Source organism: Centroberyx affinis, unplaced genomic scaffold (genome assembly GCF_046629955.1).
Source record: "Centroberyx affinis isolate AG114_WGS23_722 - 3 ecotype Tasmania unplaced genomic scaffold, CSIRO-AGI_Caff_v1 ptg001560l_1, whole genome shotgun sequence".
NCBI lineage: Eukaryota > Metazoa > Chordata > Actinopteri > Beryciformes > Berycidae > Centroberyx > Centroberyx affinis.
This window is the reverse complement of record NW_027280011.1, coordinates 147,964-162,453: the sequence shown is the minus strand read 5'-3', so window position 1 is coordinate 162,453 and position 14,490 is coordinate 147,964. Positions and strand designations below refer to the sequence as shown.

At 37.9% G+C, this 14,490-nt stretch overlaps 1 protein-coding gene across 1 annotated transcript; it reads right to left on the bottom strand.

The window, feature by feature from the left end:
* Positions 1 to 501: 501 nt before the first annotated feature.
* LOC139650862 (interleukin-1 beta-like) lies at positions 502 to 4,896 on the bottom strand. Its single transcript, XM_071527646.1, has 6 exons — positions 4,762 to 4,896; positions 4,048 to 4,101; positions 3,742 to 3,940; positions 2,882 to 3,058; positions 2,246 to 2,379; positions 502 to 1,364 (listed from the first exon to the last, which is right to left on the bottom strand). Exons 2-6 carry the CDS (start codon positions 4,078 to 4,080, stop codon positions 1,131 to 1,133), a joined length of 777 nt encoding a protein of 258 aa, XP_071383747.1. The 5' UTR covers positions 4,081 to 4,101; positions 4,762 to 4,896; the 3' UTR covers positions 502 to 1,130.
* Positions 4,897 to 14,490: the final 9,594 nt, after the last annotated feature.

Genomic DNA, 14,490 nt, shown 5'->3' with positions numbered 1-14,490 from the left:
GGTATTTATCACCACCAATAGAAATAAAACTCATTTACATTTTCATCAACGTTTATGCTTTTGCTCCCCTTAAAATACCTATCCTCATATAACTTACATCCACTGGCTGCTATGACCCATACTGTACATTTACATTGTCAGCCTTAAAAGGTGGGTAAACTGAGTTTAGGTAGGTTTATCCTCCACTACATCCATGATTATTGGCTGTCTTTTAAGCGGTAGGCAAAATTAAACTACAGTCGGAGGTATGCTCCTCTTTTCACTCAATTGGTCATGTTTGGGGTGGGTTTGTTTTGCTGCTAACGAATGCAGCAGATGGCAATCGGCTACACACCGCCCTTGTCGGTGTCCGCCCGTCACGTGACCAGGAGGGTGCCGGGCTCCCTCAAACGCCATGGTTTACTATAAAACCTGCTTGATATGTATTCTTGATATGTAGTCAACATTAGTGAATGTGAAAATGTTTTGAGATGGACTCAGTCATCAGAAGTTATGAGGCTTTAATACAGATTTATTGAATTTCATGACAATATTATTAGTAAGCAGATTTCCACAATAAATACATATTAAAATAACACCAGTGCATAAATAGATAGATAGATAAATAAATAAATAGATTAAAGCATAACGCTTTGAAATTATCTGAACATGTGCCTTTCGCTCAGTACAATAACTACACAGGGTGCTCACCAGTCGGCACAATGACGCCACCTCGTGGTGAACTTTGACTAAGTCAATACACCCATTGTTCCCTTTCTGTACTTAGTACATACTGTAGATACACACTCTGAAAACTTCAAGTAGTTATTTCCTATCAGACTGCGGTAGTGTCTCATCCGACAGTCTTAGACCAGAGTCCCAACATGACCTGGGCGGTGGGCCATGGGCCACAATTACACAAATACACATACTGGACACTGATCACTTAGTACAATAGCTTCTATGGATTCATAAAATAAAGATTGTCACTGATATAACTTATAATAGTGATTGGTTTTTCAAAATAACTTACTAGTTCTTGAATCAAAAAAGATACAGTATACTATAAATAAATATATTTAACACTCTTTGGAACACTTTGAGAGACCAAATTGTTTTCTAGAGGGCCAAACTTGACCTGCAGATCCAGACTAGGACTGCGTGTTGGCAATACGCCTTATGGTGAAGTTTTTGTAGCGGGTCTCGCATGTCTGCTGGCACATATCGACGGGCATGTTGTCGCTCTCGGCGGTGCTGATGTACCACTGGGGGAAGCAGGCGGAGTGGAGGGTGCTGACGTCCACCCCGGTGATCTGCTTGTAGAAGAGGAAGCGCGCCATCTCACTGTCCTTGCTGATCGACCTCAGATTGTCCTTGTCCATCGCCTAAGGTGAGGAAAGTTACAGGTCAGTAAGTTCATCCACCAGACTCAACTCACGACCTCATATCAAAAGCCACATGAATCTATTGGGCTATAATAAATGAACCTAATATGTAATTAAATATAACCATTTATCGTCTTTCAATAGAATCATATTGAGATGAAATAATGTGTGAAAAACTATTTAAAATATCTCACAAAAAGAAATTTGAAAACAAATTAGGGAATATTATTTGAAAATTTTAGTTTTATCATATTTTATATTATCTGCTGGCCAATAAAGTTCTATTCTATTCTATTCTGTTCTATTCTATTCTACCAATTTAATTATTTAACATGTAGTTTGCATGTTAACAGATATCTATATCAATATCGAAATAATTTTACTGCCACTATCGTGATATAAATTGTTTCCATATCGTCCAGCCCGAGCACTGTGCTACATATTTCTAAAAGACAGTTTAAAATTATGATTGTTATGATTATTATTGTTATTATTATTATTATTAATATTATTATTATAACAATATTTATACAGCACTTTTCTTGTTACCAGCATAATATCAAACACGATGATGCAGCGCTAATGAAACAACAGTAAATAAAATCAACAAGAAAGAACAGTAGAAGAAGAAACAAAATAAACAAAATCAATAGGATCAAGTAAAAGCACGTTTATAGAGAGATGTTTTTAAAAGGGACTTAAAAGTTGAGAGTGACTTGACTAGCATTTTCCTTCAGATGGTAAGAATTTAGATGAGCAAGAGGTTCTGATCAATGCCCCTAGGTCACTGTTTCTGCTGTGAGCCATATAGTTTACCATGGTTTACCATCAGAGTCTATTTAGTATCTACTGTATGTAAGATCCATGTGGTAGAGTTTTACCTCCAGATGCAGTGTTGGCTTGTCACCATCCTTGGAGCAGGACAGGTAGAAGTTGGTGCCCTTGATGCCCAGGGCCACCGGCTGGCTCTGGGTGCTGGGAACGGGTTGAAGGTAGGTCGACATGTTCAGGGTGACTGAGGAGAGAACAGACAGCAGAGGTCAACTTCAACCAAAACTGAAACATCATGTCAGCCTCAGTGATCTTAACAGACATACACCGCTGTGAACACACGCCTGGGAAAGCCATAGAGACCAGGGTTGACTCCATTCATGAACTGAATTGAGAATGCATGGTCAACCACCTGAAAGGTCCCTGATATTCAGTATTGATAATACACTATGTGTAACTTCAGATATGTGGTAAGAAAAACAAAAAAACATGACATTTCACAGAATTTCACTGAATTAAGTTAAACTTCCTGAACTTCCAATTCAATTCCAATTGTTTCCTCTAGGTTTTTTTCAAATTACAATTCCAGTTCCTCAGTTGAATTGGAATAGCCAAATAAACTAAAATGAACCTAGTTTTGCTCCATAGTTTGAATCGCAACCTTGAGCCACAGAATGCTTTTCTAACCAGCAGACCAAATGCAGGACTGTACGATTGATATCATCTGTAAGGTGACGTGACTCTACCTATGTGGTCGTTGTCCTCGTTTCCTCCCTGCACCACCACAGCGTGCAGCTCCATGTTGTTTTGGTCCCGAACCAAGCTCCTCTTCTGGCTGTCGTACACGCTGTACTGCTGCTCCTCCCGCCTGGTGAACACGCCCTGCTCCGGTGGAGCTGAGGTCACCTCCACTACAAGATGCTCTGAGGGGAAAAAAGGTGAAGCTGGTAAGTTGAAGTTAGGCCTTTATGTACTTTATCGAACTCTATCAGCAAACCAGCAGGAACTGGAACTTATAACAGGAACTTATCTCTTCCTACACAAGTCTCTGGCCAATATAAAGCGGTGCGGACCAGCAGAGGCCAGTATAAACCAGTATAACCCAACAGAAAACCAGAAGAGCAGAGGTGTAACAGTAACTCCATGCTATGTGAAGGCAGAGGAACAACAGCTTATTTCTTTGAACTTTTTTATCATTTGTTTATTGATTTATTGTGGTTTACCAGATTGCCAGATTGACTAAGTCAATCTAAAGTCAAACTAGTGTGTGTGTGTGTGTGTGTGTGTGTGTGTGTGTGTGTGTGTGTGTGCGCGCGCATATGTGTCCAAAGAGATCGAGGTCAGGTGAATTGATGCCTCTAAAAAATTGCCCATAGGCATGATTGTGTGTGTTTGTGTGTAATATGGTATATGATGTGATCTAGTATATGATGTATGTATATAATATAGTAAATGAAGGATGTATATGATGTGTGTATATACAGTATATGTAGTATGTATGTATGATGTAGTATGGTATATGACATGTATATGATGGTATGTAAAGCCCTTTGAGACATGCTTTTGATAAAGGACTATATAAATAAACTGGACTAGGCCTGTTTACCTTCCACTGCGCTCTCCAGCATGATGCTGAGCAGGTTTTCATCTCTGAACTCGGAGCTCAGCAGCGACTCTGACCAGCCGCCCTTTAACCTCTCCATGGCGATGATGAGGTTTGCCACGCGCTTCATGGTCAGAGGATGATGGGAAATCTCCAGAGCCAGGCCCTCGGGCATCTTGGAGCTCCACGTCTCACTGGTGTGCTGAAAAAAAAAATTGGCCCGGAGGAAAACATCAGGTAAGCTTCAGGTTTAAGCTTCAGGATGTTCAGTGTTTAAATGTGATGTTCTCACAGCGGCAGGATACTCACCTTCATCACGTTGCATTTCAATCCAGATGCCATGTCTTCTGAGTAGGGAAAGATCTGCAAAAAGATAGCAATTTTCCATGTAAACAAATCATGTAGTATTTAAGAAATATTTACTGAAATTCTGCGCACACACTGGGAAAGCTGTGATACGGAGAGCCATTTAATCGTAGACATGCTCTATCTTTAATTTTATTTTATTTTCAACTTGTATAACCGTTTTATTCAGATTATGTATTACCTTTTTTCTGTTGTTCAGTCTGCATCTCTATTGTTTGCTGCTACATTGACCCAGTTTCCCCTTGGTTAATTTTATTTTATCTCACGTTCATTACTAATATTGAATCAGAAGAAGATACAAATTGCTGTTGTCATGTGAAAACCTCAAAACTCCTACACCTACAACCCTTAGGCTTATGAGCATTGGATGAAATCAGAATTGCATGGTGGTCAAGGTACAAACAGGTCTTTTGTTTTGTTTTTGTTTTATTTGTTTTCAGGTCTGAAAGCAGACATTTTGGAGATACAAGTTTTCATCTGACATTGACAAAATTAATCCTCCAGCAGCCTATAACAGAATAGGCAGCAGGGAGTGTGTTAAATAGACTGTCCTGTAACCAGAAGGTCCCAGGTTCACTCATAATAAATCGCTCTGGATAAGAATGTCAGCTAAATCCTTACAAAAATGGATAAAAGTGAAGAAGAAAAGTCATTTACCTGTGCAAGATAGTAGACAAGAAGGTTTGTTTTTGGTTTCTAGTGGTCCTGTAGTACTGCCAGTGTTGTTCTGACTGCATGTGCTGACCTACAGGGTTTATATACACACCCGCCACGGAGAGAGGAATTCCCCACAGACACAGGAAGTGAAAAACCAACTCACGCTACGAGCCCTGTGGTGAATGTGAATGGATCTGATGATGAAATACTGTACTTACACACAGACGCAGGTGTGGTTTTAATGTGTGGTTTAGTTGTGCCAGCTATGTAATTTTGACACTAGCGGGGCGCTGTAGTGGAGTTGATGTTAACTGTGTTACATTTAAGGATTATATAGTGTTTTGATCTGGAAGACAAAATTTGGCAGGCGTACCGTTTTATGCATTAATTTCTGTGTCAGTTGTTTTCCAAATTGTACTTATGCATGTGTTTTTAGTCATATTTGTAAACTGGAAACCTGTATACATGTAATTACATGCAAGATTATTTTATGACATATTTCTTAGCAAAAAAATGTTAAAATACCTAACTATTGTCTTGTCTCCTTGTCATTTTCTATTATTATTAGTAGTAGTAGCAGTAACAGTAGCAGTAGTGGTAGCAGTAGCAGTGGTGGAAGAAATACTCAGATCTTGTACTTAAGTAAAAGTAACAATACCACAGTGTAGAAAATACTCTGTTACAAGTAAAAGTCCTGCATTCAAATTTTTAGTTAAGTAAAAGTACAAAAGTATTAGCATCAAAATATACTTAAAGTACCAAAAGTAAAAGTACTCATTATGCAGAATGGCCCATTTCAGAATAATGTATATTATATTATTGGATTATAATTATTGATGCATTAATGTGTAAGCATCACTTTAATGTTGCAGCTGCTAAAGGTGAAGCTGATTTTAATGACTTTATTTACTGCTGGGTAGTTTGTAAATTTCCCACTGGGGATCAATAAAGTTTTATCTTAATCTATAATAATACATCATAATTTATTTGTTGATTATATTTTGTATTATTAATCTGAATATGCAAAGTAACTAGTAACTCAAGTTATCAAATAAATGTAGTGGAGTAAAAAGTACAATATTTGCCTCTGAATTGTAGTGGAGTAGAAGTATAAAGTAGCAGAAAATGGAAATACTAAGTAAAGTACAAGTACCTCAAAATTGTACTTAAGTACAGTAAATGTACTTAGTTACTTTCCACCACTGAGCAGTAGTAGTAGTAGTATTACACCAACTATTATTAATTTATAATACTTTATTTTGTTTATTTTTATTTTGTTTGTTTTCTTTTTTTCCCTTTTCCCCTCAAGAGAGATTTAAGATAACTCTTGATTGATTACAGCTATTATCTGAAAAATCATTTTCCTGATTTTAGTCATTTCAGGTATTCCAGCTGACACTCATTATGACACAAAATACACAAGTGTGACAGCTCATCCTATGAAACAGTTTGGTTCTATTCTGCCATTTCTTAACATTTACATGTCGGTGATGTCAGGAAGTCTTAACAGTGATTTCTTTAATGTGAAAAAATTCCACCAGCCCAAGTAGACGGGCTATTGTTTACAGTTGAGTAACAGTGGCTAAATCTAATGTTTCTTCACTTCCCTGTTGGACAGCGATGCGAGGGGAAGTGACATCATCCACAACAATTCACATACACACCTGTAGATTTCCACTAGACAGACTGGGCATGTGTCTACTCTAGTTAATGTAATAGGATGGGTGTGATGCATCCGTCCTGACAGGTTGCCCTCTTCCGTCTGAATCAATTTCCTTAAATCGCTGGTGACCAATAACATGCCCTAAAAGAGACAAACTGCAGTAACTATTTTTTTAGTTTTTCAAAGTTCAAATGTCAGGACTCAAGTTTAGATTTTTAATAAAAATTAGATAAGTGTGACTAAACAATATACAGTATATCCTCCACTTCTGTACCTACAATACATTTGTCAGGACAGGAGATGATGGAGATGAAGATAACAAAGTAATTTTTCTTGGTCTTCGTCTTATAGTCTGTTTTTCTTTTTTTTTTTCAACTATGGCAAAAATGAATAGGATTTTTGGAACGCCAATCGTACCGTTCTTAAGATGGGTGAAATGATGCAGAAATGACATAGGCCTACAACAAAGTTATTACATATTTTAACGCGCTACTGAATTTTAAATATATTTTGCTAAAACCATGATGTGGATGTTGCGTTATCTTCGCTTCACAAAGCCATGAAATGCTCGAATGCTAAGTTAAGTATGGCTGGCGATTTTTTATTTTTTCCACTACAGCTTCAAAACCCATCAGAATCACCTCAAGATAAAAAAAAATGCATAATAGAAGAACCCCGGAAAGCGAAACTATAAATATCAATATTAGCATTGGAGGTAGTTATAGGAAATAATTTTATTTGATTCATTGTCACATTAGACTGAAAGGGGGCAGGGTCCAGAATCTCTCATTTGGACCAAGAAATCAAGATAATTTATGTGAAATAATAACTCTAAGTAGGTGCAGTGTCAGTCCAGTGCAGTGGGCCTTAAAGGGGCCTTAAGGTGCTCCAGGGGGTCAGCAGCAAAATGAGGAATAACTTGATTTCAATGTAATTTAAAGTGGCAATCTGTGAGATCCTTGTTTTTTCTTTTTTTTTTGGCTTTGTCTCCATCTTTGTTGCTCAGCACTCATGTCTGTGGTGTTTCTGCGCTGCACTTCCCAGAGATCACCTGTCAATCAAACAGTGTGTCCAGTACTGTGACGTCTTTTTCCTTGGATTTTCTGTTGATGAACCATCTATATAGCTAACTTGATAGCTAACTACCCAGTTCTTCTTCTTCTGTTTATTCCAAACAAACTGGAACTGTAAAATGAATCACTTCCACAGGATATTTCAGCGGAAATTTTTCTAATTAGAGAATTTAACCAAATGACTGTTCCAGTCACAGGTTTCACTCTCACCACTATAATCTCCCCATACTGTTACACATACAAGTTTAACATTAAATCAACAACACATTCCCATATGAGGGTCCCCAGCACAAAATCGTATCAAATTGGGGTCTGTGGCCTAATGTGTGCATATCTGGTCCGTCAACTTTTGGGAACCCCTGGTCTAACGTAAGTGCAGTGTGGGTGAGTGTCGGCCTGATCAGCGCTGAACAGGTATCGAGGGGATTCTGGGTCGCCGAAATTTACTCATGGAGGTGTCAGGGGTCTAATTCAACAAAACATCTACAGTATGATGAGAGATGCCCACTTGATAAACCCACAGACAAAGCTGCCTTCACCCAGCTCTCCTCTAACATCCCAAACAGGTTTCTCCGCAGGCACTCGCCCCAGTTTAATAGCAGTTACATCACATCCTGTCAGTTTGATAATTCAACATTGTATCTCCTATTCATTCTGAGGTTTTTGTTGTTTCTTTTCCCATCGGCATCTGATATATCCTGTTGATGAGTCGTCAGGATCCTGCTGGACTGGACTGGCAAACAAAAGCCCCAGTGATGTCACAGTGTTGTCACAGGATGGGAGGAGGGTCTTGGGATTTCTCAAGTTGAAATTCGACACACTTCCCCAAACAAATCGTCTTGGAATTTCACTTCCTCGTCCACACCCGGGCGTTCAGCCCAGGTCAAACGTTCAGTTTATATTACAAACCAGCTGCACTTGCTGCACTTTTATTGGCCGGTGGTAGTTGCATAAAAGATTAACTGATTTTGAGTCATCGTGCGTCATTAATGTTTTTATCTGCAATTTAATAGCAGTAAATTTGATCTGGTTTTACTGGCTCTCCCTGGCAAACAGCTGATGTTATATACTGTAAGTTTGTGTGACTGTTACCACTGTCTGCTACAAAGTGTTATACACTACAAAGATCAAAATCAATCAAAATAGAAATAAATGTGTTTTTTGTTTTGTCACGCTTATTCCTATTATATTTAGCATTTAAAAGGTATAAAATTGTCAAATATCCCAAAGGGAAGTGTTTAAATATGAAGGATTTCACCCCAAAACACTATATATCCATTTTGGAAAAATGTTGCTACCTGAAATTCATCAGGCAATACTTCAAAAACATAAATGATTCTGTCCTCAAAATGAAAATAAACTATTTTATTTAAAGTCTTAAAATGACTCCTAACTTCAATACTAACCTATAATGTGCTTCACATTCATGCCAGCAGTCAATATGAAAGAGTGGGTATCATTTTTTTTTTTTTTTTAATGGTGGATATCTCATTTGGAAACCAAACACTGGACAGAAATCAGGACAATCACAAAGTTCCATAGAGAAATATATCTCTGGTTTATTAATAACTTTCTTCATCTTCAAAACTCATTAAGACAGTAATTATAAAACAGTATTTACACCTTGTTTCTCTTTTTAAGTTAAAGCATGCCAGAGAGAATGAAGGACAATCCGTTTTTTTCCGCCCCAGTTAAAAGTCGCTCCATTTGCTCTGCTCCCAAATTCAATTCCATGACAATAAAAAAACAAACAAAAGATTGTTTACCACGATTACTGACACAGTGTGGTACAAAACAGAATCAGACTTGATGCACGCACACACACTCTCTCTCTCTCACACACACACACAGAACCCAAACCCTGTATACTTTAAAGGGGGTGGTGGTGGTGGTGGTGGTGGTGGGGGGGGGGGGGTACTGCAATTGAAAACTCAACATGGACACAGGCACAAGCATACACACACACAAAAAATACATTTTAATAGCAATCTCCACCTGACAAAAACCTACAAAATAAACACAAACAATCGTTTTGAAGAGAAATGGGAGTGTGTGTGTGTGTGTGTGTGTGTGTGTGTGTGTGTAAGTCCACAAATCAGGAATGAACAAAATACAAAATCCAGTACAGTCACTAAAAGAGTGTGAAGGCAACAGAACGGTGACTCCTGTTTCTGTACAGAGACATGCGTGTGACGGGATAAAAAAACAAAAAAACAGTGACATGACAGTGTGTCAGTGTCATGTTAAGGAGACAGTTATGAAATCTTGGTGAATAACAGTATTGTGACAGAGCTACTGAGCTGGCAACTTTGGCAAATTTGTGGCTCCCAGAAAATACTGCTGTCCATGCTAAAGTGCTTCTATTTTTTTTTTTTTTTATCACAAACAGTCCAGGTTGTTATAATATTTTAGATTCTCCAGATAGATAGCGTTGCAAGGAGCTAAAATCTGTAGTCATTTCACAGATTGGAGTTATAGATAAGATTGGTGATGATGCGGAAAAATGGCAAAAAGTACAAGTGCGAAACCCTATTCAATTTCTGTGAGCAAAACAAATCTAAACTTTTTCTGTGGTTGCTTTTTCTGTTCTAATAATTCATGTGAAATGTATATGGTGTAGGCCAAACAATTTCTCGTTACATTTTCATGGTTGTCAATCAACAGCAAGATCATTTTATTGTTATTATTGTTCTTTATTATTATTCTTTTATTCTCATTTATTCCCTTTTTATTTTCGTCTCAAAATGCTAACATGACTCCTCTCTTGAACGGAAGTTTGCTAGCCTGTTAGCATTTTCCAGATAATTAAATGATAATGATCATGCAGTTGTTTGACAGCCGCGAAAAGGTTAAGGGCAATTCACAACACCATATATATTTCACATAAATTATTAGAACACAGAAAAAGCAACCACAGAAAATGTTGATTTATCATTTTGCCCATAGAAATTGAGCAGGGCAGAAAGAACCACCGTTTTTCTGGCTGATACCATCAGACTTAAGCCCAGTGAAAACGGAAAGGGGAAGAGAGGAGGAAGCGAATATTATGAAGCCTAGCGCTCTGCTACTAACTGGAAAAATGCGATCTAGCCATACGTTAGCTAGTTAGCCTAGCTGACCTTCCAAGTTCAAACTAGCCTATAGCCTATACTAGCCTACAGCTATCTAGTTAGCTAGCTGCTGATCTTCCAACATCATGTATGCCATGGTCATGAATGAATAAAATTTATAAATGGGAATAAAAAGTCATTCTCATTTATATATTTTTTTATTCATATTTTGACCAGAGCTCACTCTTCTTTGCCAATCAAATTTGCTAGTTAGCCAACTTGTGCGCAGAAAAACTGTGGTTCTTTGGCTCCGCCCACTGAGGTTTAACTCAACCAATGAGCTTATCTCTGCCTCTGAGAAATGTTTCTATAAGTAAAACTCCAATCTGCTGTGATCTCAGTGGCATTAAAGAACTCCCTCTTGAAGTATGAATATAATCCCTAACAGATTACTGGAAAGATCTTGTATCCCAGTGTGCAGTGAGGCAGTGTGAGGCACACAGTGTTACACTGTGGTGTGAAACAAGCTTAGAAACTACCAAAGGCTCCATAATGGCCTTTCTGTGAACTTTTGGTTGAATTAGCTGACCGTGACAAGAAAAAGTCCGATGTAATAGTCAGATCTATCTATTTGACAATGCATCATGTTCAGCTGAAATAAGTGCAACTTGTGGAGAAATTATTGGCATACCGTTGAGAAAAAAAAAAACACAAGACAAAACACCAGGAAAGCTCTCATCTATGACACATCAGCCCATGTCAAATCTGCTCATTTGTTTCAGGATAGTAAATATCTCATCTTTCCCTGGAATATGGCTATTTCTGAAAACTGTCTCATACTCACATGTACAGTACACTACCACTCATCACATCACAATTCATCACATTGGGTGACTTTTCCGTGACTGATTGATATAAATAGTACCCACATCTTAATTTGGCAAGCAAAAACTTAAACTTCAGACATATTTAACTAAAATGTATGTATATGGGTTTTAGAGATACTTTTTAATTGGATATACTGTACCAGCAGGCTAGCCTGATGAAATTTACTGACTGAGAAGTAAATTATGGACAATTTTCCCTGACTTTTCCAAAACATTTGTGATATTTAAGCTTTTCCAAGTATAAAAAAAACAAAATTCTTCTAGGTTTTTTTTTTTTTATGGCTGTAGGGACCCTCAAAGTTGACTTTAACGTAACCACAATCATTCCAATGCATTTGAAAACAGAAATGAAACAATATATTTGTCATTCTTTGGTTCCATAACTACACTACAAAAGAATGGAAAAGAAAGTGCTTGATAATTCCCCTTTCAGGACAGAAAGAGTCCAGTCTTGTTGCAATTACAAATAGTTAGAAGAGAAGAGGGGACAGCTGGCCGGCCCAGCGCCAAGACAAGCTGAATAGGTAGTTTAGCTACAACCAAAACAGTGCTTCAGTAGTTTAACTTCACATAATTTCACAGTGTTCTTTGATTGACGGAACTGAAATGCACTATTTAAAAAAACGTGCCAGTGTTACTGATTGTAGATAAGATGTTGTAGACCTCAGAAAAGCAAGAAACTTAAAAGGAAAAATTCACCCTTGGATACTCTTATAGTGTTAAATACCGATCAATTTGTGATGTTCTGTACATTCCAGGAATTATTTTACGATGAAGTGTTGTAATTTACTTTTTTGGTTTACCTACTGTCTCTCAACCTGCCTCATCTACTTCTACTTCAGTAAGTGATTTTCAAGTTTTCCCTAAATGCCTTTCGACAACCTCCAGAGAACGGGCTTGAACTTGACTTGATGCATTTAGTTGTGGGTAATACGTCTAGGTGGAGAAAGCGATAGCAATAGCAATAGCATTAGCAATAGCATAGTAAGAGCCAATCAAGAAAAAGTGAGAGTACCATGTCAGTTTATAATTGCGACTAGGGTTGCAAAATTCCGGGAATTTTCAAAGTTGGAAACTTTCCATGGGAATTAACGGGAATTTATGGGAATTAACGGGAATAAACCAGGAATTTACTAAATTGAAGGTATGCTCTTAATAGGGAACTTAAATATAGTTGGGGAAAATATATTTTAGCATAATCCTGACTAAAACAACCAGATATCATGCAAGTACAGTTGAATATCTATGCTATTCCTCAATCACATGCACACATGCGCCCTTTGCTCAAATTGCAACATTCTTGTGGCTGCACTGCATTCTGATATATGTTTTTGTTTTTATTTTATACTGTTCTACTGCTTCAATTTATTTGATCTTATTCATTTTATTGTTCTTACTTCCTCGGTGCTCAAGCCCTTTGGCCTTATTCTCATTTTATCTGCCTTGTCTGGTTTTATTTTCTTCTGTAAAGCACATTGTTAAGAAAAGTGCTTTATAAATAAAGTTTATTATTATTATTATATTATTTTATTATTGAGGCTGCTGTCAGTGGAGAAATTGGTCTCTCTCCTCTTTTACGATGGATTTCTCCCTGTGTGATTGTTGAAGGTCTCTTGGTGCAAAATGGCGGCTCTATAAAGAAGCCCTCGCTGTTTGATTCTGAGGAACTGACACCAAAACCTGACGTTTACTGTTGATGTTTTAGATTGCTGAAAAACATGACGTCACGTTGTCTATGATTGGCCAGTTATTCACACAAATAAGAAAAAAAAAACAAAGCAAGCAAATGGACCCAGAAATGCGAAGTGCATTGCCAATAGCTGTTATTATAACAGTGTTTAAGTGTTTTAGGGTGGATTTTTCCTTTAAGATTTCATATGGGCACATCAGAAGGTACAGTTAAGCTTAGATGGAGTGTGTGTGTGTGTGTGTGTGTAGTTCTATGAAATGATATACAATATTGTTTCACATAAAACACAAATCTGACACATTTGATTCTAATGCCAGGACTAAGTTGTGTGTTTGGCTACAGAAATGCTAACAATGAATGTTTACTGTAAGTTAGCCGTTTAATGTGCTGGACTGAGAGCTGCCCCCCCCCCCCCCCCCTTCCCACCTCTAATCCGTTTCTACTCATAATGCTTTCAACTGCTCCACTGAAAAGGAGGCTTCTCCTAAAAGACAAGCCCAACACAACCACTGAATACAGAGGAATACAAAACACATAAAATATCACAACGATGCAAAATAAAACCACATTTATCATCCCTTCAAAAAAAAACAAAAAAAAACAAAAAAAAACAAAAGAAGAATATACACATCGAGCTATATGCAAAATAAATAAAGTCTCAGATTGGCTATTTATATGAAAGTATTTTCTAGTCAGGAGGAGATAATTCTTCCCTATTTTGGTTTCTGTTCCCACCAAGTCTGGTGATGGCCATTTTGGTCGCACACACACACACACACACACACACACACACACACACACACACACAGGTCCCCCCACCACTTGCTTGCACTCACCCCCACACCCCACCCCACCCTCTTCTAAAGTAGGTAAGGACTAGCCGTGTGCCTTTGACGCTTCGTCCCAATACTCTAAAATATCTCCAGCTCTTCCACTTTTGTCCTGCATGGAAACTCATTGCTGTGTGACCCGTCTCGGTTTTCAGCCACATTGCCATTGCCCATCACGTCTTTTCAGATTGGCGGAGTCGTTAATGAAAAATAAAATCGAGGCACAGGGAAGGAAACAAAAGACCCACAGAGAGGAGGCTATTTGAGAGTATTAAGAAAGCAGACACAGTAACGTACCCTACACATTTAACACATTCAGAATCATATTGATTGTCTTAATCACGACACAGACCGGTCTGCCGATCGCCGCTGAATCTCTTGACAACTCTGGGATAAAGGCTCTGGGCTAGTTGCTACTTCCATTAAGGACAAAAACCCCAACGGAAATCCCCCATAGGACCTCAAAGAATGCACTGTACACGTGTGTGTGCGTTTTGCATTTGAGCATACACAGAATTAATCAATAAATAGTAGTT